The sequence below is a fragment of the Ostrea edulis genome, chromosome 8 (assembly GCF_947568905.1).
Source record: "Ostrea edulis chromosome 8, xbOstEdul1.1, whole genome shotgun sequence".
Taxonomy (NCBI): domain Eukaryota; kingdom Metazoa; phylum Mollusca; class Bivalvia; order Ostreida; family Ostreidae; genus Ostrea; species Ostrea edulis.
In genome coordinates, this window is record NC_079171.1 from 48,830,957 (window position 1) to 48,856,718 (window position 25,762).

A 25,762-nucleotide genomic window follows, 5' to 3' on the forward strand; every position below is an offset into this window, starting at 1 on the left:
TCCTACTGAAACTGCTGACTTCATGAAGGTCATTGATTAGTCCAGTGTCCTGTACATGGATTTTCAAAAAATGTTCAAATTTGGTAATTTTCACTATTTGACTTTAAAAATTATTTTGGGAGTGCGGCATGATTCACACAGCAAAACATTGTACAGTCCTTTTTGTCGAAGACAGCTAGTTTGAAAACATTAGTGGATTTATATTTTCAAAAAAGTGGATTTATATATTTTTAAAAAAAAGGGGGGGGGCGGTTTCGGCGTTTTATTTTCTTTAGCACAGGTGCTTGGGTCACATTACATGTATATGAATATACATCTCACCTTATACATATGTAAATAGTTTACATATGTATAAGGTTAGATGTGTATTCATATACTATGACACAAATTGATAGCGGAGATTGTCTCTAATATATTACGTAGTTTCTTTCTGCACAAGGAGTATCTGGATGAGATCAAAAGGGGTTGCAAACCCTTTGATTGAAAAAATTCAACACAAATAGTCGTTCTGGGCTCTGCATGCCTTTTATTTTTGGCGAATAAGTAACACGTGCGGTCGAAACCCCTTCACCTTCAAATAGTAAAGTCCCGAAAAATATTAAAACTTCCAGATGAATTCAAGACCTAACGAATAATTTCCATGTCATGTGAAGATAATGCCTGAAGAAGTTTCCAATTCTTCATTTTCATCAAAGAGCGATTTTTCCAGGACAACCGAAGAGGATTATCCAGGGCAAATTTTTAATTCAATCGGGATCGAAATACAAGATAAAAGCGAAAATAGAAAGCATGGGTAACATGGGTAAGTTGATGGGTTTGTTTGTAATTGTAACTTTGTATTGGGATACACGCATGGAGCTCGTTCAGTCTTGATTCATGACTCATCAGGAAGCAATGGAATATTTGTAAATTAGTTCATACACTGCGTGAATTTAACTGTTTGAACCACAGAACATGATTAGCTCTGACTCTAGCCTCCAACAGGTTGGGAACACTTCCCCTATAGCGAGATATTCTCGCTAAAACGCGATTATCCCTCTTTAGCGAGAAATAAACATTTCAACAAACAGGTGTTTTTGCGTCTTCATTGAAAATAATGGCAAATCCCGTGCAACGCTGAATAAGCGCGACACACACTCAACATGAAGTGAATTGTTTCTATGAAATTGACAACATAGTCAAGAAATTTCATATCAAAGTTGCTGCGTAAGAGAGAAGCAGTCTGGAATCCAATACACAACATGAGTGTTTTTGTTTCGATTAATATATTTGCAGAAGCATCACACATTTTAGCACTTTTTCTTCTTTTCACGTGAAACACGAAGAGATGTATTCCACGGGTGTTTTTCTCGGTTGTACAGGATATATTTACTCTCGCTAGAGAGGGATAATCACGTTTTAGCAAGAATATCTCGCTATAGGGGAAGTGTTCCCAACCTGTCCAACAGCTGTCCAAGGCGTACCTTTACGAAAAAAGGTTCTCTTCATTTAGCTTAATAACAGGCACATGTTTTTAATGACATTTATAAGATACAAAAAAAAAAAAAATATCTAAGCAATTTTACTCGAGATAGTTCCATTTTTAGTTATCTTAATTTACAAATTATTGATAAAATTTCAGATGCCTTTGGGTAGACTAGTATTGTGGTATAAAAACAATGAATATGTAGCTTACATGGGATGCTTGATTGTCAGGGAATTACGATATAAAATTATGTAGGGAAGAAAAATGCTTCCTTGCATTCTTCTAATGTAAAGTATACATTCATTACATAATAATTACATATCCAATATTTGTGCCTTCAATATATTTACCAATTGTAATGATAGCCATTCCTCATGAATGTGATGTAGTTGTGAACTATGCACAAAATATAGTGCTCCAATTTTAACATGAAAATTCTGACAGAACTGAAAATAGAATTCAAATATAAAAGTTAAAAATGGGCCAAAATAACATATATATGTGTGTTTCCGGTTTCCCGACCCTACCTACAGTTTTGCTGAAAATTTTATTGACAACCTATATATCAATAAGATAAAAATCCACAATTTTCAAACTGATTTTTTTTTCTTTTCGTGTTTGAGTTTCTCTGATCTACATATTGACTACTATTGATCTTCACAATGTTTGAGAAGTATTTTGTAATGTATTCAAAATTTATCAAATACTAAGATTTTGAATAAAATGTTTTAATAGAATAAACTGTTTTACCTACCTACCCTATTTGATTTTCCGAGGAGTGAGATAGGAAATACGCGAGTCAGGGTGTAAGCTGTTATGCTTTAAGCCAGCATGTTATTTCTTAATTATACTTGTACATGTTATGGTGCTTGTGTTACTGGCCCACATTCTATGGTTCATTGTGATGCTGTGTGAAGCCTTAGATACTTGACTGAGGTAGGGGCTCTTCCTTCATTAAGCCCCTAACATTGGAAGTGAAATTCGTGGGTCTGTCAGATATATGTAGGAGCTTAAAAACTGAGGCTCTATGTCACTACTAAAGTATCATAGTGTAATGTTTGTTTTTTATGAATAGAGGCTTTATTTTTAAGTTCACAGTTCACTAGTAGATCTGCATCAGCAAATATGATACCATGAATCAAATTTGATTTATTATTGACTAAAGATCGGTTAATTGTTTAAAGCTTAATTTCTCTTCAAAAATCATATCTTCATAAAGAGGCATTGCTAAATGTTAATCTATAAGAATTTAAAGTTGTGGATCATTTAAATGTGTTCATGACAATCGGTTGTTTAAATTGTGCTTCTTGTTGCAGCATTTTGTAGATGACATAAAAAGTCAGTGACTACAGATTTGGTTGTCGTTTATTTTCAAGAATAGGAAATGTGAAACTTGTATGACACCAGTATGAAGACCCTGAACAAGATTCTGGTGGTGGCTGGAGCTGTAGGACTGACAAGCACTGCCTACATGTTGTACAAACTGCTGTCAGATGCAGAGGGTAAGTATTAACTCTCACTCAGCATCAATGGTGTTTGTCGTAATTAGCTCATTAACTATCTGTTGTACTGGACCAGTCATCTTGGTTATTCTTGACCAGATTTCTTGGGATTTGGGTTGGGACACATTAACTTGGATATTTTGCTACATCTGCACTTTGTCTATGGTGAGAAAGATATGTCCTGACTCGGTAGAATTTTTATTTTATTTTATTTTGATCAATGATGTGGCTAAGTATGGAAACATAATGAAACCCATGTTTTTTTTTTCCACCATGTCAAAAACATTCTTATTTTTATATGGCAGAGTAATACCAAAATTATATCAGGATCTAACCACAAAGAAGTATAAATGTGGTGGTCATAGCAGGACCATTGATTCGTAAAGCAGAGTGGTACTGAGAAGTGTATGCCATACATGTATCATGTACCTCAGCTGGGTACTCTACATTAATCATTTTCATGCAGTTTGTTCAAGATATTGTTTTTGTTTTTTATTGATTATTTTTTAAACGATCTGTATATTTCACATTACAAATATGCTCAACCAAATCCTGTAGGGATGCAGAGAGAGAGAGAGAGAGAGAGAGAGAGTACTATAAGTGTATATCTGTTAGACAACACTTCTTGTCTGAGAGAGAGAGAGAGAGTTATGGAAAGATTAGGTTCCATCTGTTCCATTGGGTATCAAATTTCTCATCATCACCATTTTTGTAAAATATGAATTTTTGTGTTTCATAAAATATTTTTAAGTAGGATATTACAAAACGAATAATCAATGATATTTCGGTACCTTTTTTATATGGGGGATACCTAAATAAAAGATTTTTTTGGTAAAACTAATTGAAAGTCTGTTTTATCTTCTAAGTAATATTCAACTTCACCTAGGAATGATTGAACCTAATCACATTTCCACAGTATGTAGTGTTCATGATATTGTTCTAGAAGATGAAGATGATGAGGAAGAGGAGAAGCGACAAAGTGCCACCTCTAAACAGACCGTGATAGAACTGAACGTCCCATCCAAAGCGGCGGGAGCCATCATTGGCCGACAGGGCACCAAGATTAAGGAGGTTCGTACATTATGATTACATCAGAGATCACTAATAGAAAGAGTGAGGTCATCATTACTAGATAGTGTGTCAATATTAAGGAGGTTTGTACGATATGATTACATCAGATATCACTAATAGAAAGAGTGAGGTCAGCATTACTGGATAGTGTGTCAATATTAAGGAGGTTTGTACGATATGATTACATCAGAGATCACTAATAGAAAGAGTGAGGTCATCATTACTGGATGTGGTGTCAATATTAAGGAGGTTTGTACGATATGATTACATCAGAGATCACTAATAGAAAGAGTGAGGTCATCATTACTGGATGTGGTGTCAATATTAAGGAGGGTTGTACAGTATGATTACATCACAGATTGCTGCTAAAGGCAGTGACTATATTTTAAAACATTTAAGGGGTGAATTTTTGACAGACAGCAGCTTGCAGAAAGAAGTTGTTGAATTAAGATTTGCATAAAAAGCAAGGCCTTGGGAACTAGAATACCTTTAAGGACACCATGCTACTAGTTTATGGAAAATATTCCTGTGAAATTGTCGTTTGATTTAACAAAGATTTCTGTAATGTTACAGTAAACAATTTCTAGTGTATAATAATTGCACCCTTGTGGGGTGATATTTTCTTTGTTTGTGTGGCAGATCCAAAAGAATACAGGCACCCGTATCAATTTTAAAGAGGACGGCAGGTCAAAAGAAGATGATAGCACCCGCACCATGATCATCCGAGGAACGGCTGAATCCGCACAGAGAGCTGAACTCGTCATCCGCGATTTTGTGGCCAACATGCCGGTCATCCTGACGGAGGTGATGTCAGTTCCATCTAGCGCTCTCGGCAGGATCATTGGTAGGTTCTTTTCATATATGTGTGTTTATATTTTACATATAGGATCAGTCATAAGTTGTCTTTCAAACCAACTTTTCAATATATTTTAGAATGAATTTTTTAAAATGACATTAAATCCAAAAAGAGTTGAAATGTTAAAATATTTGTTATCTCCAGCATTGCAACTTACCCTTCTGCAGTGTTCTGGTTTCAATTTAACCTTGTTTGTAGGTAGAGGTGGCGACACCATTAAAAGCATCTCCCGATCCTCTAAAGCTAAGGTGTACGTGGACCGCGCCCCGGATGATTACAGGGTGGTAGAACAAGAGGTTCAGCTGACGGGAAGCAGGGAGCAGATAGACCTGGCTAAGGTAGTCACTCATACAGGTAATAGATAGCCATTGATAGCACAGGTTCTGTATTGCCAAGTTTATTACTCAACACAAGTCATTAATGCTCAAGCTAATTATCAACACAAGTCATCAATGGCCATGGGGATTACTAACACACACAGATTTTTGTAGAAATATACCAGACCTGCTTTGACAACATTTTATATTTATTACTATCGTAACACAAATATAGGTCACTGAAGACTCTGGAATTTTATGGCTATACATACTTAAAGCTTATCTATCTTACTCGTTGTAAGTCCTAGGACCAGGGTGTGATTTTTCCTCTTTTCAGAGGAAATCCTCTGATTTGCTCAATTTTTGAAAAAATGAAACACTCTGGATTTGATCTAAAGTGGCAGAAAATGATATTTTTCCAGGTAGGGTGAGGTGTTTTCCTCTCTTTTTGACAAGTTTTCCTCTGATTTCTGAGGAATTCAGTCACATCCCTGTAGGACCATTAAAGTTAGTTGAAACCTTTTGAGGGGGATGGATTGAATTGAGGGGGGTGGATTGGTCATTGACGAAAAGCAGGACGCCTTGGTCTTATTTTGGGACTTTATGGCCATACATACATAAGTCATGGCAGGCCTTGCATCTGTCCTGTAATAAGTCATTTGTGTAATAGCGCCCTGTAACAGGTCATTTGTGTAATAGCACCCTGTAACAGGTCATTTGTGTAATAGCACCCTGTAACAGGTCATTTGTGTAATAGCGCCCTGTAACAGGTCATTTGTGTAATAGCACCCTGTAACAGGTCATTTGTGTAATAGCGCCCTGTAACAGGTCATTTGTGTAATAGCACCCTGTAACAGGTCATTTGTGTAATAGCGCCCTGTAACAGGTCATTTGTGTAATAGCACCCTGTAACAGGTCATTTGTGTAATAGCACCCTGTAACAGGTCATTTGTGAAATAGCGCCCAGTAATATGTAATTTGTGAGATAGCGCCCTGTAACAAGTCATTTGTGTAATAGCACCCTGTAACAGGTCATTTGTGTAATAGCACCCTGTAACAGGTCATTTGTGAAATAGCGCCCAGTAATATGTAATTTGTGAGATAACGCCCTGTAACAAGTCATTTGTGTAATAGCACCCTGTAACAGGTCATTTGTAAAATAGTGCCCAGTAATATGTAATTTGTGAGATAGCGCCCTGTAACAAGTCATTTGTGTAATAGCGCCCTGTAACAGGTCATTTGTGAAAGAGCGCCTTGTAACAGGTCATTTGTGAAATAGCGCCCTGTTTCAGGTCATTTGTGAAATAGCGCCCTGTAACAGGTCATTTGTGAAATAGCGCCCTGTAACAGGTCATTACTGAAATAGCGCCCTGTAACTGGTCATTTGTGTAATAGCGCCCTGTAACAGGTCATTAGTGAAATAGCGCCCTGTAACTGGTCATTTGTGTAATAGCGCCCTGTAACAGGTCATTAGTGAAATAGCGCCCTGTAACTGGTCATTTGTGAGATAGCACCCTGTATTAAGTCATTGGTGAAATAGCGCCCTGTAACAGTGCCCTGTAATGAATTGCTTTATTTTGACAGACATTGATTCAAGAAAAGGTGCAGGAGGAAAAGGTGTTCAGAGCCAAGAAGTCAGTAATGGAAGCCAATCGTGAGAAGCGTAACAAGTCCAACATGAACACCAAACAAGAAAAAAGGGAAGAGATCCCATTGGATGAAAAGGAACCAGGTTATATATATCTCGAATTTATATCTAAACACTTATACTTATATCATTAATGAAATACAGAATCATAGAATGAAGTCATTGTTTCATAGGCAGTGCTCCAAGTCACATCTGCTATCAGTTTGCAAAATGGCGACCTAGAAATATTTCTGGTCACCATTTTCAAATTTCTAGTCGCCATGTTCAAAATTTCTACTCGCCATGGTAAAAGATTTTGTAAATAAGACCAAGTTTTTTTTTAATTTGAATATCTTTCAAGAAAAAAATCTACACCCATGTATGCGTTTTGTTTGTTTTATTTTTAAACTGAAAAGAAATGTGCTGTGAAACATGCTGAATGCTAACAAATCAAGTATTTACTCTAGCAAAAGTTGTATTGCATTGGGCCATCCTGTATATTTTACAGTACGCTTGTGGGGAATAAAACCCAGCGTTCCAAACAAGGATTTGCTTTAAAGTTCTCAATAAGTGGGCCTTTACTGCTTATGCGAATAAGAGCTTCTACTTTTGTTGGATCTTTTGCTGAACAATCAGTACCAGCATCAATAAGAACACTACATCCCGAGTTCGTAATTTTCTGTGAAAATTAGCAGCAACAGTTGCCCCGCTCGACTTACTGCTAATGCAGTCACGGACAAAGACGTGTCTCTTACTGTTACCGTGAATAGTCACACTTCCACATTTGAAAGATGTACACCAGGTCGTGGTGAAATCGGACAATGGTTGTCCAGAAATGGTGGACGTTGCTGGCTGATTGACCTCACAAATTCTGCAAAACATTTTGCAATCTCTCTATATCAACCACGAAAATTCCTTCTCAAGACTGGGGTTCTTCCTTTACTTTTGCATTTTCCTTTAGACACAGCTACATCATCTTTAAATGCAGAACTTTCTCCGTGTGATTCTTGAATTTCATCATTACATGTACTAGGCTGAGGCTTCTACATTTTAACAAGTCTAAAGTGCTTCAACCCTCCTTTTACCACCATCTTGATTGCTTTCAAACGCTATTTTGACCGAGACTGAAAAAGATTTATTCAGACTTCCGATCCCGATTACAATATTTTACTGGATGCCCAATTTTTTTCACCTTGCAAAAATGCGACTTAAATATAATCTCTAGTCGCAAAATCAATTTTCTGGTCGCAAATGCGACTGTTTTACACGCAACTTGGAGCACTGATAGGGGCTGAATTTTTGTGTATTTCATGGGTTTTATACTATGAATTTGAGAGTTTAATGAAATATACAATATGTACAAAATCTGTATAGACTAAATTGCATCCTTATCTTGGCGATTACCGTAAAGTATCGAGTATTGTGCGCAGTTTTTTCCAGAATTTCTTACCCAGAAAGTGGGGGGTGCGCACAATCCATGGGACTAAATATAAAATCCTTTTTTTACAGGTTTTAGTTCATGTCACCAGTGACGATTTTCGCTGTCATAGCTCTTGTCAGTTTGCTCTATGCAAAATACTGCCGGGTTTTAATCGCGTTATTTGTATGCTAATGCACGTATAGCAATTACAAGCACCTAGACTGAACATTTACATACTAAATTATTTTGAAAACAAGTCTTTGAAAACAAACTTCGTATTTTCTTGGTTGCCGCCGCCATATTTGTTTACCGGGTAAACTTGTGGTCGGCCCGGCTAATATAAACTAGTACCTATATGACAGTACGGCAGTGAATGGCCGCTAAGTAGGACTGAAAGAAAAGAAATAAATTCATTTTTCTTCGTAATTTGTTGTTTATTTAATATACGCTCCTGTTGAAGCTGTATTATTTTGGATTAATTTATGAAGAAAGGCAACTTGGAAAAATCGGTAGGTACAGTGTATATGCGTATACTCAGAAGTATCGGTAGTTACGGACACAAATAATGCGTGAATACAAATTTTTGAATTCATCCTGCGGAATTTAACCTTAATTTCTGAAATTTGCACACTCATTCTATCAATTTTTTTAATGCGCACAATACATAGGACTAAGGTTTTTCCAGACATTTTTTTTTCAAAGTGGGGGGTGCGCATTGTACACAAGTGCGCACAATACTCGATACTTTACGGTAATGATGATATTTGATCTTCAAGATAAAAAATATAATCCCATTCTCCATCAGGAATTAGTGTGATAAATATAGGATCTCTTGTGGTTTGATATGATCTATATTCAACGAGTTGTATGTTTTCTATCCCGAGCCTTGGGGAGGGTATAGAAAATACAATAAATTGAATATAAATCATATCCAACCAGAAACCATGGTAGATTGTTTTAATCACATGTTAACCCCAAACCCCTCCCCCCCCCCAACCCCCAACCCCCAACCCCAACCCCCTCCGGTCAGGGTTTGAAGCTAACTTTTTATGTCACCAGTTCAGCTGGACTGATGGGGTATAATTTCAACCAGTCCGCAGAAAAATTTACCAGTCCAACAGAGCTTTCCAGAAATAATTAAACATATTGCATTAATGTTATTCAAGTGAAATTTAATTCAATATGCCCTAGACAATATTGTATTACTCTAAGAGAAGAAAAAAAAAGCTTCTACTTACTGTGATGATCAGTCGAAATTGTGGGTCAATGTCATTACATAGGTTATAACTAGGACATCTGTGGTAAGAATGAGGTCATGCTAATAGTTCAGAGGTTTGCTTTGCATGAAAATCTCCAAAATTACTTAAGATGTAAATATAACTATTATGATATCAATTACAATTTATTTAAACACTACTTGGTCACTTTTAAGTACTATGAATGATTTCATTTTCATAATGTAAATAAAATAATGAACTGTTGAGTGGAAAACTGTGTTCTATGGATTTATCATCTTCGATTTCAGTATTGACAGATTTACAAAGTTATGTGATGTTTATAAAATCTCTGTCATTCAGTTCATACAAATCCATCACTGCACCAACAAAATGTTGCATCCTGGCCAAGTGGGCGGAGTTTTGTAGAAGTCTACGTCTCATCGGTCGCCAATCCGTCAACGTTCTTTGTACAGATTCTGACGTCGAAGTCCATGGAGTTGGATGAAATTGTCAAGGACATGTCTCAATATTACTCTAAGGAGAGGGAGGTAACTATTGTGAAACTAGCTGTTTAATGTGATTGACAGCACTCCTCTGTGTTAAATCCAATCTCTGTCGTTAGACAGCCTATTGTAGTCAAATACTCTTTGATTCTGGTTATTATAGAAGTACAGTGGAACCCCGTTATTACGTTTTCCATTTTGTCACGATAAAATAACGTAATAACAGGGGCAACGTAATAAACGTTCCCAGTTAAATCGTTAAAAATATCATTTGGAAATTGTATATCGTCCGTTGGTACTCCGTGAAGGGGTGTGTGAATATATGTTTACTGTTTCTTTGTTTAAAAGACTATGATACTTTGTTTTATTTACATCTTATCTTTAATGTCCGTAATTCTTCATGTTCTTATCCCTTTTCTTTATTTCTGGTGTAGGATTCATAAGGATGTTTTGATAAACGTTGCTTTTCTGCATTCGTTTGGACCGCCATTTTGTTCAACTTTAAAACAATGCGTTCATGTAAATTTCTCTCAATAACTCGTTCCGGTTCGTATTCAACATTCGTATTAAAAAAAATAACAAAACATCGTTTTTATTAAGTTCGCTAATTACACAATACACAACGCAATAAAAAAAAATCCCATCCAAAAAACAACAAAACTATAGACACAAAACGCACACGATACCCAACACTTACACACTTTTCTCACCAACGATAAACACGGAGAACAATTTAAGCGCAATCCACATAAAAAAAATATAATAATGCACGAAGATTTCATTTACAACGCTAAATGATGACACTAAAATCACGTGCGTATCAGGGGATTTTAGAATATTCACAGAGGTAAATGCCGTGCATGAATCGGCCGATAACACAGGACAGTTTAATTTGTGCATGTATGGACGAGATTTACGAACACCTAAGCTGCATGTCCAAACAACGGACAATTTTTTAATTGAACACCTTTAGTCACCTATGTCCAAGAAGTTACCCAAGCGGTTTTAACATTGCTACGATAAATCTTGTCTTTCATGTTTGGTACCAAAGCTGTCCGTGAATAGAGTTTTAATAGCGAAGGTAATCACACTATGCTGAACACGCAGGTAGTTGAGAAATTATTTCTTTGATTATCAAAATATGAAAAATGAAGTAACTTTCATAGAGTACAATTTCTAAATAAACATTATTTAATTGTTTATCACTGGCTTCGATACGGGGTATTCACCTGTATTGATGTCGCTAGATCTATCAAAGCGTGATCAGTCAAGTGTCTCTAATCCCCAAACAGACCAGGAAATTTACGTGGTGACTGCCTCAGGCAGTCAAGGTGTGAATGGCTTATTATTTTGAGAATCACTATTGAATAATTAGGGGTTTATTACGTTTTCGTCGGAATTTTTACAACGTAATACCGAGTCCCGGCATCTTAGGACAACGTAATAACGAGGTCTATTTTATATAGGTTTGTTAAGAAATGGTTTTGTGCTTTGAAATTCCAACGTAATATGCGGACTAACGTATTAAAGGGGGAACATAATAACGGGGTTCCACTGTAGTGTGAATATATACAGTGATATGGAGATTAGATTTTGAGGGGCATGGAATTAGCAATCAAATCAAGCAATGTTGTTGTATCACACCCATATGCACATCATTTCTTATTATACCATACCCATATGTTATTATACCATACCCACATCCTCTCTCCAGAGTGACGTGGAGGACGATATCGGACTCGGACAGCTGGTAGCTGCACCATTTGACCAAGATTCCTCGTGGTACCGAGCCCGGGTGTCTGGTTTCCAAGGCGATGACCCAGACCAGCTAGACCTGTTCTACCTTGACTACGGAGACAGCTGTTATTTACAGAAAAGCAAAGTCAGAATCTTACAGTGAGTGTTATTTACAGAATCTTACAGTGAGTGTTATTTACAGAATCTTACAGTACTGTGAGTGTTATTTACAGAACACTATAGTGAGTGTTATTTACAGAATCTTACAGTGAGTGTTATTTACAGAACACTGTAGTGAGTGTCTTAGGAGATACCAGAATAAATGATGCACACAAGAACTTCAAGAGCTGTTTGCGATATGTAATGTGTATTATACCACAGCACGATAACGCTTTTCACAATTTCGTGGATAATGATCCTCTTTAATAGCTCTATTCAATACCTTTCCAATGGTATAAACACGAGACTTCAGCTCCACATAGTTTTAAACTTATAGGCATTTCATTAGAGCCAGTCATTGACCACTGTTGTAAAAATGGTTGGGAAATGGGTTGAGAATATTGAAGAGATTAGAGCTTATATAAAAGTCCACTCAAAACTCGGTCATTTGGTAATGCAGATTTTTACTGAATTGGGGGAAGTTTATGGGTCTGATAAGGTATCTTATGACACGGTTCATAGGTGGAGAAAGAAATTTCTGACTGGTACAGAATCCGTCAAAGACGCAGCAAAATCAGGCTGACCTGTGACTATAAGAAGCAAGGCAAATGTCTCAAAAGTCAGGGAAATAATTGGAAGTGATGGCTACATGTCATTTAGAAGCGTATATTGAATGTACAAAAGATTTCTGTCAGATGGATACCCTCAAATACGGGTATGAGTACAAACCGCTAAGCAATTGCTCAAAATGTTTCCCAAATTCAATCAAAGACAATTTGCAAACATTGTTACTGGTGATGAAACATGGGTTCACTATTTTGAACCAGTAAAAAAAATTGGAAACAAAATATGGCTAACTAAACACTGTAGAAGGCTTGTAGTTGTCAAAAGAACCATAAGCACAAAGAAGGTGCTTTTTTGCATATTCTTCTCATGTGATGGTATAGCCATACAAATTTCGGTGCCGAAGGGCAAAAGTGTTACGGAGATGTTATACTATAAAGGCTCAAGAAATATTATCATAAACGACGCCCTGTGTCAGGATTTAGGCATGTTCGTCTACTTCATGATAATGCTCCATCACATACATCTGAGCTTGTGAAGCACTTTTTGAAGTCGGAAAAGGTTACTGTCTTGCCACACCTACCATACTCTCCAGATCTAGCCCCATGTGACTTTTTCTTTTTTTCCAAAGCTGAAAAAGTTTTTATCTAGTCGTCGTTACAAGTCCCGACAAGCCCTTGGCTCAGCCATCAGTCAGTGCCTCAGAGGTCTACTAAATCAGCGTACCGTGACACATTTCAGAAATGGATTCAGAGATTGAAATTATGTATTTCAAACCGCGGAGAATACTTAGAAGGGATGTAATGTTCATTTCACTATTTGAGTCGAATGTTTTGAGATATCGTACAATACACATTACATATCGAACAGCCTTCGTATTTCAATGAAAACGGAGTAATTTTTCGAAATTTCTTTGTTAAAAAGATGTCAAAGACCATATTATTTTACAATTTTGGATTTTCAGAATATATATATTGTCTGCTACAAATATATTGAAATGACCAATATAACTGATAGTTAGATATAAGTGACTTCATTATAACTGATAGTTAGATATATATATAAGTGACTTCATTATAAGAGATAGTTAGATATAAGTGACTTTAATGTAAGTGGAGCAGACTGTAATCACAAATATCATGATATCACGTGTTTAGTATAGATGGCTTGTACTTTAGATATCATTATTTGCCTGTCATTAACACTTCATCATGTTATGGTTTCTTCAGTGACTGAGTGGGTGTTATTACCTGTATTTTGTCAGTATTTGTTAATTGTGTACATTGTGTTTGCTTTAGGTCAGAGTTCATGCGTATTCCATTCCAAGCAGTAGAGTGTGAACTTGCCAACATCTGTCCAAAAGGTAAAGTAAGACACACAGCAGTAATTCAGATTGGCCATAGGCAAATGGTTGAGATAAATTCAAAATAGTTCACTAAAATTCACCAGAAAGGCCATTTTGGCCTATGAAATTTTCGTTTTTCGGTCAGTATGGCCGATCGTTTTTTTTAGTGTTTGCCAGCCACGGGAAAATAACCGCAATCCATCTTGGTTCATCATAATACAAGTACTCAGTTGATCATTTGTAAAGAAGATTTTGATTAGTTTTCGAAAAACTTCCATCCAATCAAAATGACTTTGAGAAAAAATAGGATAAAATGGTACCACTGTTGATCTCGCTTCTCTTGTTTGGGTGAAGCACCAATCTGCGGGGAACCAGTTTAGAAGTAAATTGGCTCTTGCGAAGAGAGTCTGATTTGATGATGGGCAACAAACCCTATTAAGCATCTGATGTTCCGGCCGCTGTACCTCAGTGCTTCATAACCTGGAGTTCGAGCCCTGCTCGTGTCATGGCCGTGTAAAACCTAAGATGTAGATGTAGGCTGTGATTGCTCCATCATCAAGGGCTAGGTATTTAGAAGTGAAAATCACAGGTCTTTCAGATATTACCTTTAAAAAGGAGGTCCCATGCCACAGCAGGCATTGTTGCGCATTAGAAAACCTTCACTGCTACAGCCCTGAGTGTGGTACCTCACCTGCAACTCGTGACGTCTCAATATGAGTGAAAAATTATCCAAGGGACGTAAAACAAATAAAACAACACCCTGCAACACAGGAAGCAACCAAGAAGAATTCCGAAGCAATTAGAAATCGTGATAATTAAACTGAAGAATTGAGAAATAAATAGTCAATATCTAACTTTATAGTTTTGAGTTTATATCGCAGCATTGCTTCATATTTATGTAGGACCTAGAGTTTTCATGCAGTTAGACCAAAATGGCTTAAAATTTTGTGTCCCCCACCACTACACGAAAGGGGACATAGAAATACTGGTGTCCATCCGTCCATACCACTTTGTGGATACACCTCAGAAACCGCTCAATGGATTTTATTCATATTTTGTAGGATTGTTAGTCACCATGTATAGTTGATCATATTATCCTGCCAAATTTTACAGTTCTTATGGGACTTTGTTGAATTTGTACATGCTACACTATAGGAACACTTTGTGGATGCAACTCCTCAGAAACTGCTCAATGGATTTTGTTCAAATTTTGTAGGATTGTTAGTCACCATATGTAGTTGATCATATTGTGCCATCATTTTAATTCAACAAATTTTACAGGAGTTATGGGACTTTGTTGAATTTGTACATGCTACACTATAGGGACAATTTGTGGACGCAATTCCTCTGAAACCGCTCAACAGATTTTGTTGAAATTTTGTAGGATTTGTTAGTCACCATATGTAGTTTAATATCATATTGCGCCGTCATTTTGATTTGGCAACTTTACAGGAGTTATGGGACTTTTGTGCTTCAACTTTTTTTGCAGCAGTGGGGGATATGGCTACATGTAGCAATATTGTTTTTTACCATTTAGGCCCTCCTCTGCCCTATCAACTTGCATTCCAATCTGAATCACTGCATAGTATAGGGAAGATGGACTTAAGCTTATTCAAGCAGACAATGTCTTATTTCTCTCCATTGAACACATGACTAATCAATGAAAGGTTCATGTCGACACGTACTGTCTTCCTCTCTATATATAAGGCTTGTGTCTTACTCTCTATATATAAAGCTTGTTGTCTTCCTCTTTGTCTGTGAGGCTTACTGTTTTCCTCTCTGTAGATGGAGATTCGTGGGAGGAGGCTGTGGTGGATAGATTTGAGGAGCTGACACATACCGCCATGTGGACAGTCCTGATGGCCAAGCTAGTGGAAATAAAGACTTTATCCACCGGGGAGAAAATCCACATTGTGGAGCTGGTGGATACCAATGAAAAAGTGGTAAGATGATGTCTATTGTTAAAGGAACAAACAGAATTGAATTTTGACAACTTAACCATCTTCACAAGTCAAGGGTTATTGATTCGTTACCTCTCACTGACCCTTTACATCAGTCGCTATATGAAAGTTAGGCTTATTAGACCATTACGCAATCCACTATAAATAAAAAATCCAATGAAATCGCTGCATCTTGTTATGGTGTACATGGATACAAATGACGCGATCTCATACTGCTGTATTGATAAACACGCGCAATTGTAATATTTACACCGCTAATTACGTTTATTGATACTAGATCAAGTTTGGAAACCTTTTTGCTTAAGACAGTATTGCCTAAATGATTGTAATAGCCATAACTGTAGGTATCAATGCACATGCATTTATTTGAATCTCTTGCATAGCGTTGTTATAAATAGAACTGCATTCTCATTGGTTCCCACTCTTTTGTGGAAACAATCAGAACGAGCCCAACTTTTTTATAGTCATTGATGTCAAGGGTTAGTGTGAGGTAACGAATTAATAACCCTTGACTTGTGAAGGTGCATCATAACATGAAATTGTGTCAGCCATTTCACTGTATGCTTCATGATAATTTTTATTCCCAGTAATAATTGCTGTCTGCGTTAATTTCAAGAAATTCTTAGTAATTATGCCTCCCTTCAAAGAAAAGGGGCATATTGCTTTGCACCTGTCAGTCGGTTGGTCGGTAGACGTCATGTTGTCCGCTCAATATCTTGAGACCCATTTACTTGATCGTAATGATATTTCATATCTGGGTTGGTTATGAGTAGAAAATTACCCCTGTTGTTTTTCAGGTCCAAAGGTCAAGGGTCAATCTACTCTGGACATAGGAATATACTGTCCACTCAATATCTTGAGAACCCTTTGCTTGACAGACATCAAACTTGGCACACTGGTATATCGTTAGGAGAAGATGACCCTATTGATTTTGAAGTCACATGGTCAAGGGTCAAACTGGACATAGGAATATACTGTCCGCTCCATATCTTGAGAACCCTTTGCTTGACAGACATCAAACTTGGTACACTAATACATCTTCAGAAGAAGAGAAGATGACCCCTATTGATTTTGGGGTCACATGGTCAAAGGTCAGGGTTAAACTGGACACAGTCTCCTATATTTCAAGAATTATTTGCTTGATTGACACCTAACTTGGTATACTGGTACAACATAAGGAGTAGATGACTCCTATTGATTTTTAGGTCACTTGGTCAATCCACTCTTGGCATAGGAAGATATTGTCTGCTCACGTGTATAAACAAGTGCCCCCCCCCCCCCCCCCCCCCCCCCCCCGTCCCATGTATGTCTTACTGGAACAGTCCCAATTCTTTACAGTGTTTGCTAGAGTAGTTGTAATTCCTAGTAGTTTGTTTATTTAGTTTACATCTTCCCAAGAATTTTTCACTCATATCAAGACATCACAGCTGTATTTGAAGTGTTACAAATTTAGAGATGGGCATGAGTGTCAAGGACATGAGCGTTCAACGTTTCAGGTGGTAGCAGTAAGGGTTCTCTTTCGTTGTGTCAATAATACCTTCCATGACACAGGGGTCTTACTTTTCAAGATCTCATCTGAAAGTTGTGTGACTCTTACCTTTAAACACCTCTGGTCTGTGCGGGTTCGAATCCTGCTCACGCTGGTAAGTGAGAAAGTTTCCTAGTTTACTTTCGGAAGGTCTCTTCACAGGTACATTGTATTTGGGTTCTCTCTTCCACCAATAGAAAACTGGGTGCCACCAGATAATTGAAAAATTGTTCAGTGTGGCGGAAAACAGCAAATCAATCAATCAATCAATCTTACCTTTAAATGCTGAGCATTAGAAGATAGAGAAATCACTAGCTGGTTTTATTTCTTAAGTTTGATGTGACCAAGGCACAGGTGGTGATTCAGGTTGGGATTCAAATCCATGATCTTCCCATCATGATCTGAAGGATCTATCCACTGAGTTGCTGCAACCGGTATCATCCACATTGATTCCAAGAAATACAAACTGTTTTTCTACATTGTTTTTTATTCTTTACAGGATGTGAACATTGCCACAAAGTTATGTGCAGAGGGACTTGCCAAATGGTGTGGGACAGAGAAGAGTGATGCGTGATGTAGAGAGAGAGAATATTGTACAGTAACCTGTCTGGTTGATATGGTTTATATGTGTGGTAACATGTTTACAAATTTCACAATTTATCAGGTCCATTTTTAAATTAGATTAGTGAAAGAATCTCATGCCATTTTTATTCAATTTTTATTCGCGCGTCAAAGACTGGACATATTATGGTATAGCGTCATCCGTCAGTCTGTCCGTCTCTCTGGACCTTGTAGAGAAAATGCAAAATGAACTGTAAGCACCAGGATCTTACAACTTGGTAAATTTATCATCTTGATAAAAGAAAGATGCCTACTGTTTTTCAAGGTCAAAGATCAACGTAGTATCAGTTGATATGAAAACATTGTAGGCAGAATACAGACCAAAGTATTGGAGCTAGGATCTCACAACTTCGTACATTTAATCACCATGATCAGAGGAAAATGCCTATCAAGGTCGTAGTATCACTTAGTAGAGAAACCTGAAATTTTGTCAGAAACTCCCTCTCAGAGAAATCCATATTCAGTTCACATTTCATTTTGATTGGTGTTCTATGACTTACTTTAAGGCTAAAAGTAGGTCAGATAGTTTTCATGATTTTTTGTCATCATAGATACAGATATTACACTGAAGGTCTAATGGGCATACATGTATGTTGTATCGTTTGCGATACTCTTGTTATTCATTGCAATGACAGGAAAGATGTAAGTTTATCTGTAACTATTTACATTTACAGTGTTTCCCTCAATATTACTACTAGCTGAAACTCTATAAAGTTAATATCTCATAAGCTTTCAACTTTTAAGATAGGCTAATCACTGTGTATGGATACACTTGTATCATGTAAAAGAGTAAATATAGATATTCCAGAATTTTGAAAATGAATAAAATTCAGATGTAACAAATGTCTTTCAGGTTTTGAAAGTATCGTTAATATATAAGATGAAATACCTCAGACCTCTCCCCACTGGCACACACATGGTGCACACAAGTGCTCCATTCAGTATGCAGGTGTGAAGAGGTTGGAAGTACATATAAATCTTGTGTACTCTCAAATACGGAGAGAGACGTTTTTAAAGTACAGTAAAACATGGCGATATTATCAAACCTACAAGGAAATGAAAGAATGTAAACTACATGTACATGAATTGTTGTATTCGATTTTGTTGGTTTCATGACTTTATTATCTAAGACATACATACATGATAAGTTCGACATGCGTGAATACAGAAGAGATGTTTACCGTAGCACTCTCTATTTGAAATGCACATGTATATGTTGTAGTCATACCACATAATCGAAGTTTGTATAATTTGAAATTGATGTATGATGTCTTCTTACTACACAGATTTTCATGTGAGTGTTGTGGAAAATTTTGACGTTGATCTTGAACAGCTGTATCATGTAAAACACCTCGATTTCGAAATGCTTTATATATGGTACATATGAATAGGGCATATGTGGTGATATTCATTCATTGTCTCGTATTTTGTGTTCCATTAGAAATGAATTGTTGTTAATTGCATTTAGTCATAGACAGTGGATTGTGCAGATTTAACTGGATTTTTTTACTGGTTCGTTCAGTGCAGCTTGATTATACAAACCGACTTCCACAGAAGTTGGAAAATGTGATAAAAAAAAGATACCTTGTTCACGCAGTCTATTTTAAGACTAAACGTTTCTGATGATTTTTATTTTGCTCCTGAAAGATTATTCAGACGTACTGTATGATAACATTTCTTGCCATATGGTTTTTGTCAGAGTTGTGCCCCTTAGCATTGATTTCATTGTAGATTGACGACATGACAGAGTTGTGCCCCTTAGCACTGATTTCATTGTAGATTGACAACATGACAGAGTTGTGCCCCTTAGCATTGATTTCATTGTAGATTGACGACATGACAGAGTTGTGCCCCTTAGCACTGATTTCATTGTAGATTGACGACATGACAGAGTTGTGCCCCTTAGCACTGATTTCATTGTAGATTGACGACATGACAGAGTTGTGCCCCTTAGCATTGATTTCATTGTAGATTGACGTTATGACAGAGTTGTGCCCCTTAGCATTGATTTCATTGCAGGTTGATGACATGAGTTTTATTGCTTTTACATGTATGTCTTTGGAAAAGATGGTATGATGAAATGTAGTACTCTTAATATAATTTCATTAATTACATGTAAATCCAGGCGAAGTCCAGGAAACTTGATAATTTCTTTTGTTTGTGATTTGTCATCAGAATAATGATGTTTTTTTTTACCCCCACCCCCACCCCCTGCAAAAGAAATTTAAGGGATTAGGTGATACACTGGAATCACTCCGTCCGTCCGTCTGTCCGCCTGTAGTTATAATTTGTCCCGAGTATATCTTTAACATTGATGAACAGATTTGATTAAAACTTTTTGCATATCCTGTTAATGAATAATAACACTGTGCACCTAATTATTCTGCTTGAGAATGTTTTAACATTTAAGGATGTTGTAGATATTTTCCCCCCATTTTGAAGGCGAGTGTGTTATTTTGTCATTGTTCAGAGTATACAAAATATCTTAAAAAGCATTTATTCTTCAATAAGGACCATTTTACCATTTCCTACCATGCAATGTGCTTTGCCGGAGGTAATGATCCTTTAGGACAGTCTTATAGGAGTGGGGTGCATATAAATATATGGACCTGTTTATTGAAGCTCCCTAGATAAATATGGATACATGTTTATATGTAGTTTACACTGTTTTTGTGTATGATCATCAATGTGCATTGTCTAATTCCAAACTATTATGTATATAAAGTTAACCAGGTTAATAAAAGCTTTTCTACACAGCGAGTATTCCAATCAGTACATCATTTTCTTATCATATTATGCAGAAACACGTACTTAGCGATCTTCCTGAAGGTTGAAAAACTGAATGTAGGATGATTATTTTGTCATTGTTATGCATTGTCTTTATATATTTATGAATCTGAAATGTTTTGTTAAAATGTTAAGAAAATATAAGAGTAGATGTATATAAAAATCATTAGAATTTAAACTAATTCGCAATTTTTGTTGCAAATATAGCAAAAAGTGCAAGCTATTTCATATAGAAAGCTGGATAAATAGTATAATAATTTTGGAATTAATTTAAATATAATTAAAATCAATAATGGTAGTAAATTAATCGCATTAATATTTAAAAATTCATTACTGGTAAAATTAACTAAAAAATACATAATAAACTAGAATGGGTGTCTAGCTTAGCAGCAAGGCTAGGCTATTTTGAACACAGCCAACGTTAAAGGAAGTGAACATGAAAAAAATATTTGTTGCATAATAAACTTTAAAGACCTCCTGAAACTAAATGTGTGGCCTGAATCTAATTTGCTTGTTTCTATTACGAGATTTGATCAATTAAACACTCTTAAGTTAAAGGTTTATTGAGGTCATCCATTATTTCCCAGTATGCATCTGTGCTCTGACGTAGATGGGACACATTGCTGTTGTTGACTGGGTCACTATTATAGAGCAGAAATTTATGGATTCATATTAGAATTGATGGATAAGGTTTTGGAGCAAAAAGAATTGAAATCAAATTTAATTACAATGCATTAAAAAAAGAAGAAGAAAACACTCCCACAAAATATCTCCAGCTCCTCCAACTTCTGAACTTACTCAGAAGCACTAGTACTGTTATATTTCAAGATTCCAAATCAATTAATTAACGGTTGCGAATCAGGAGTTTAAAATGCGCATTGATGGTACCCGAAGTTACAATAGATACAGTACCGTACTAAAACGCTGTCCAAAATATTTAGAATTAAAAACAAATATATAGATCATACTTCAAAGAAGGATATTTAATCAAAATCATCATCAGAATTTGTTTCACAGGCAGCATCATGTATATCAGACATTAAGCGGTTTTAACACACATAATTCCACTGATACCTTGAGTACCAAGGGTACCAAATGGCATTGCATATACATGTATGCACGCAACTTCCAACAGTACATGCTCCACATTTACATTGACATGTTTTGTAGTGTAAATCAAATGTGGAATAGCGTTTTCTATATAATGCAGTATTAATGCTTTGATTTGGATTCAGTTCCCCCCTACTAATGTTCTTGAACAGCATTTACAACCTACTGATACTACTATACCAAATACAATAAAGGCATCAGTTCTCGCCTCTTTTTGTACAACTCTGAGGCCGGTTTTACATTTACAGAACGTACATTTGCTATTAGATTTCCCAGCAAATACAAATGGGACAGAAACAGACACTAGATTGTTTTTGTACTAAACTGTAGTTCACTGTGTCTTTTAGACAGTCTGCACTGGTTGGATATTTGGCTTTTGTCATGATCTCTTCAAGTAACTTCTTAAACATTGTTGAAATTGTTTTCTTTTAACATCCATGCTTCACAGGAGGCCCCATTCATGCTTACATTTATTTACTAGCTGCATGTTGGAATCAATTACTCGTGATCGTCATTAACCTGCATGCTGTGAATAAAACTTAGCATGAAATGCCAGAGACAAATAATTATGGGAAGCCTAATAATTCATAAGAAAAAAATAATAGGTAGGAAAAATTGGTGTTCGAACCACAGATATGCAATCTGGGCCTGTACAAAACTTCAGTGAGACTGCTGCTATACCACCTCGGCTATATCCATCCCATGAAAGATGTGTGAATTTCTGGCTATGTAAAGTCACCCGTCGTGGACATAGAAAATTTTCTTGATAATACGACAAAAATTATACACAAGAAGTAAGATTTTTTCATAGAGTGGGTCAATTCTCCATACTTTTATTTACAAATCATTTTACACCTGAACATAGACTAACATATTTTACTCATTTCACAATGGACATTTGGCCCACTCCTTATGAAAATCTGCTTGAAAAAGTCAAATTTACTGTTATTTTGTGCGTTTTTCGCGTATACGTGATTTTAAATAGATTTTTTTTTCCCAATGTTCCTTTGAAATGAGCACATCGAAAAAACATTTTTTGGAAACTATGGATTGGTTCTTCTAACTAGAATGCAACTTTTTAGCTCTTTTGAGCCAAAGGCTCAAAGAGCTAATGCTATGGCCATTTGTGCGGTGTGCGGTGTGCGTAAACTTTTTAGAAAAAGGGCTATAACTCGAGAACCCCTTGGCCAATTTTTTTCAAATTTGTTACAGGGTATCATTGGCCAAAGGGCTTTCATACATACTAAATAGAGGGATGTGACCCTTTAACAAGGGGAGATAATCAGGAAAATACAAACAAAAGTAGTGGTTGCTAAAAAATCTTCTTCTCAAGAACCACAGGGCAGATTATCACCAAACTTACACATAAGGATGAGGATATGTTGTAGATTAAAAATTGTTCAAGGCATTACCCTGGGGCAAAGGGCGTGGTCTCAAGGTCACTTCAAAGTTGACCTAAATTTAGATTTTTTTTAAATTCCTTAAATCTTAGATATTTTAGTCATTATAAGGACTAGGATCATGAAATTTTGACAGTTGATGCATCTTAGGACCTTGTGTCAAGTTGTCTCAAAAGTAGGTCACGGTGACCTACTTTTTGAATTTTGCAGATATTCAAATTTCACATTTTCAATTTTAGATGCATATTTTGGGCACTGTAAAACCTAGGATCATCAAACTTTGTCAGTTGATGCGTCTTCAGTCTTCGGTTTGTGTCGACCAAAAAGTAGGTCACCGTGACCTACTTTTGGTATTTGACAGCTAAATTACTATATTTCAGACACTATTTGACCTACAATCATCAAACTTTGTCAGTTGATGCATCTTGAGTCTTCGGAGTGTATCGACCAAAAAGTAGGTCACTGTGACCTACTTTTGGCATTTGACAGTTATATTTATATATTTCAGTCACTAATTGACCTACAATCATCAAACTTTGACAGTTGATGCATCTTGAGTCAATGGAGTGTGTCGACCAAAAAGTAGGTCACCTTGACCTACTTTTGGAATTTGACGGCTATATTTATATATTTCAGATACTATTTGACCTACAGTCATCAAACTTTGTCAGTTGATGCGTCTTGCATGTTCAAAGGGTGTTGACCAAAAAGTAGGTCACCTTGACCTACTTTTGGAATTGGACGGCTATATTTATATAATTCAGATACTATTTGACCTACAGTCATCAAACTTTGTAAGTTGTTGGGTCTTGCATGTTTGAAGGGTGTTGACGAAAAAGTAGGTCACCATGACCTACGATTGGAATTTGACAGCTATATTTCAATATTCAGATACTAATTGGCTTAAAATCATCAAACTTTGTCAGCTGATATTTCTTGGGTTCTCAAAATGTGTAAACCAAAAAGTAGGTCACATTGACCTACTTTTTTGAATTCTAAGGATTTAACTAAAGATTTAGAATACTAAGAGGCTAAGAATAGAAATGGTGGGGTTGTACAATTTATCAGAAGAGCGATTCTAGGCCCTTGGGCCTCTTGTTTCTTTTTCTGGAGAGTTTCAATTTTGACTTTCATATTTGTCCTTTTGTGGGTTATCAGCTCGATAAAGTCACCCATTTTCTTTATGTCATAACAAATGAGGGTAAAACTACTCTGATTTTCCCCAAGAGGCTGACCGCGTCTGACCTACATGTAGTTGATAAACTGTTTGTAGGCCGATAGCATGCCTGCAACATAATTGTTATTGTATTCTATCACGTTTGTGTGTAATTGGAAATATTTACACACAGATGCTATGTTTAGATTTAAATACATTGATTGGTTGAGCATTGTTTAACGTACCTCTCGAGAATATTTCACTCATATGGAGACGTCACCACTGCTGGTGAAGGGCTGCACAATTTCGGCCTATGCTCGGCGCTTATGGCCATTGAGCAGAGAGGAATCTTTATCGTGCCACACTTGCTGTGACACGGGACCTCGGTTTTTGTGGTCTCATCCGAAGGACCACCCCATTTTGTCGCCTCTTACGACAAGGGTGTACTGAAGATCTATTCTAACCCAGATCAATACATGTGAATACAGAAGGTATTTTCCTTTTCGTGTTTTTCTTACTTGTTTAATAAGTTGTTAATTCCAAGTCCTCTGATATCCTTCCTCTCTGGATACATAAATCCATCGATAAATGTAAGGTGTATCAATTATAACAGGACTTGGACACACCATGTTAAAATATGGGTGTAGAGAACCGCACTTTATGTGTATATCCATGTAATTTGACACAAAATGTTCAAACTCATTACAACAAAGACACCCCTTGAATGTACATAATTCCTCTCTCATTAAAATCAATTGCTGAAATATTCTGAGAAGCAATTTCTTCCTCTGTAACATCAGGTTCAAACTGATATCCCATATTTAATTCACTTTCTGCTGATGACATTTTAACGTTGATGCTTACAAGTTGCCAACAATACACAATGTGTCCTATTGACATCAGCATCAGTGCTGCCCTCTAGTGAATGCTAAGAGATAAACCAGCAGGGAGGTAATCATTTTTTTTCCGATATGGCAACTCCCAAGGATTGAAAAGATTAGTTAATCTCTATGAAATATCTCCCTATTAAAGAAAGCTGCATCTTTCAGAATTCATTGTATACATCAAAATGACAAATTTAAACCCTTTGTCACTTTTTTATGTTCACTTCCTTTAAGGTTGTATATAGAATGTAGCATACGGAATCTCGTGATGTAATGGAAACAATATAGCCCATAGATATGCTCCAAATTATGAAATGTACAATTACCTTGATTGATATAATCGTCAATCATGTTCAGGTAATGCATATTTATGAATGGAAGATTCAATCACTTGAATTGATAAATGTTTTTTTTTTTTTATGCTTAAAACTGGCTTAAAGTTATAATTTTGAGATTGTACAAGTGTGTCACTATCGTTAGTATGTTTGTTTATTCCGTGGGTTGTTGCGAGTGCAACTGGAAGCTTCGCTAC

At 36.4% G+C, this 25,762-nt stretch overlaps 1 protein-coding gene across 2 annotated transcripts; it reads left to right on the plus strand.

Moving 5' to 3' along the window:
* Positions 1-748: 748 nt before the first annotated feature.
* LOC125662339 (tudor and KH domain-containing protein homolog) lies at positions 749-20,649 on the plus strand. 2 transcript variants are annotated; one of them, XM_056146347.1, is made up of 11 exons: positions 749-802; positions 2,842-2,967; positions 3,911-4,038; positions 4,678-4,882; positions 5,093-5,232; positions 6,796-6,943; positions 9,836-10,023; positions 11,693-11,874; positions 13,737-13,801; positions 15,569-15,726; positions 17,772-20,649. In XM_056146347.1, exons 2-11 carry the CDS (start codon positions 2,874-2,876, stop codon positions 17,844-17,846), a joined length of 1,383 nt encoding a protein of 460 aa, XP_056002322.1. In that variant the 5' UTR covers positions 749-802; positions 2,842-2,873; the 3' UTR covers positions 17,847-20,649. The 2 variants fall into 2 exon arrangements, with proteins under 2 accessions (XP_056002322.1, XP_056002323.1); XM_056146348.1 differs by having other exon boundaries at positions 3,914-4,038.
* Positions 20,650-25,762: the final 5,113 nt, after the last annotated feature.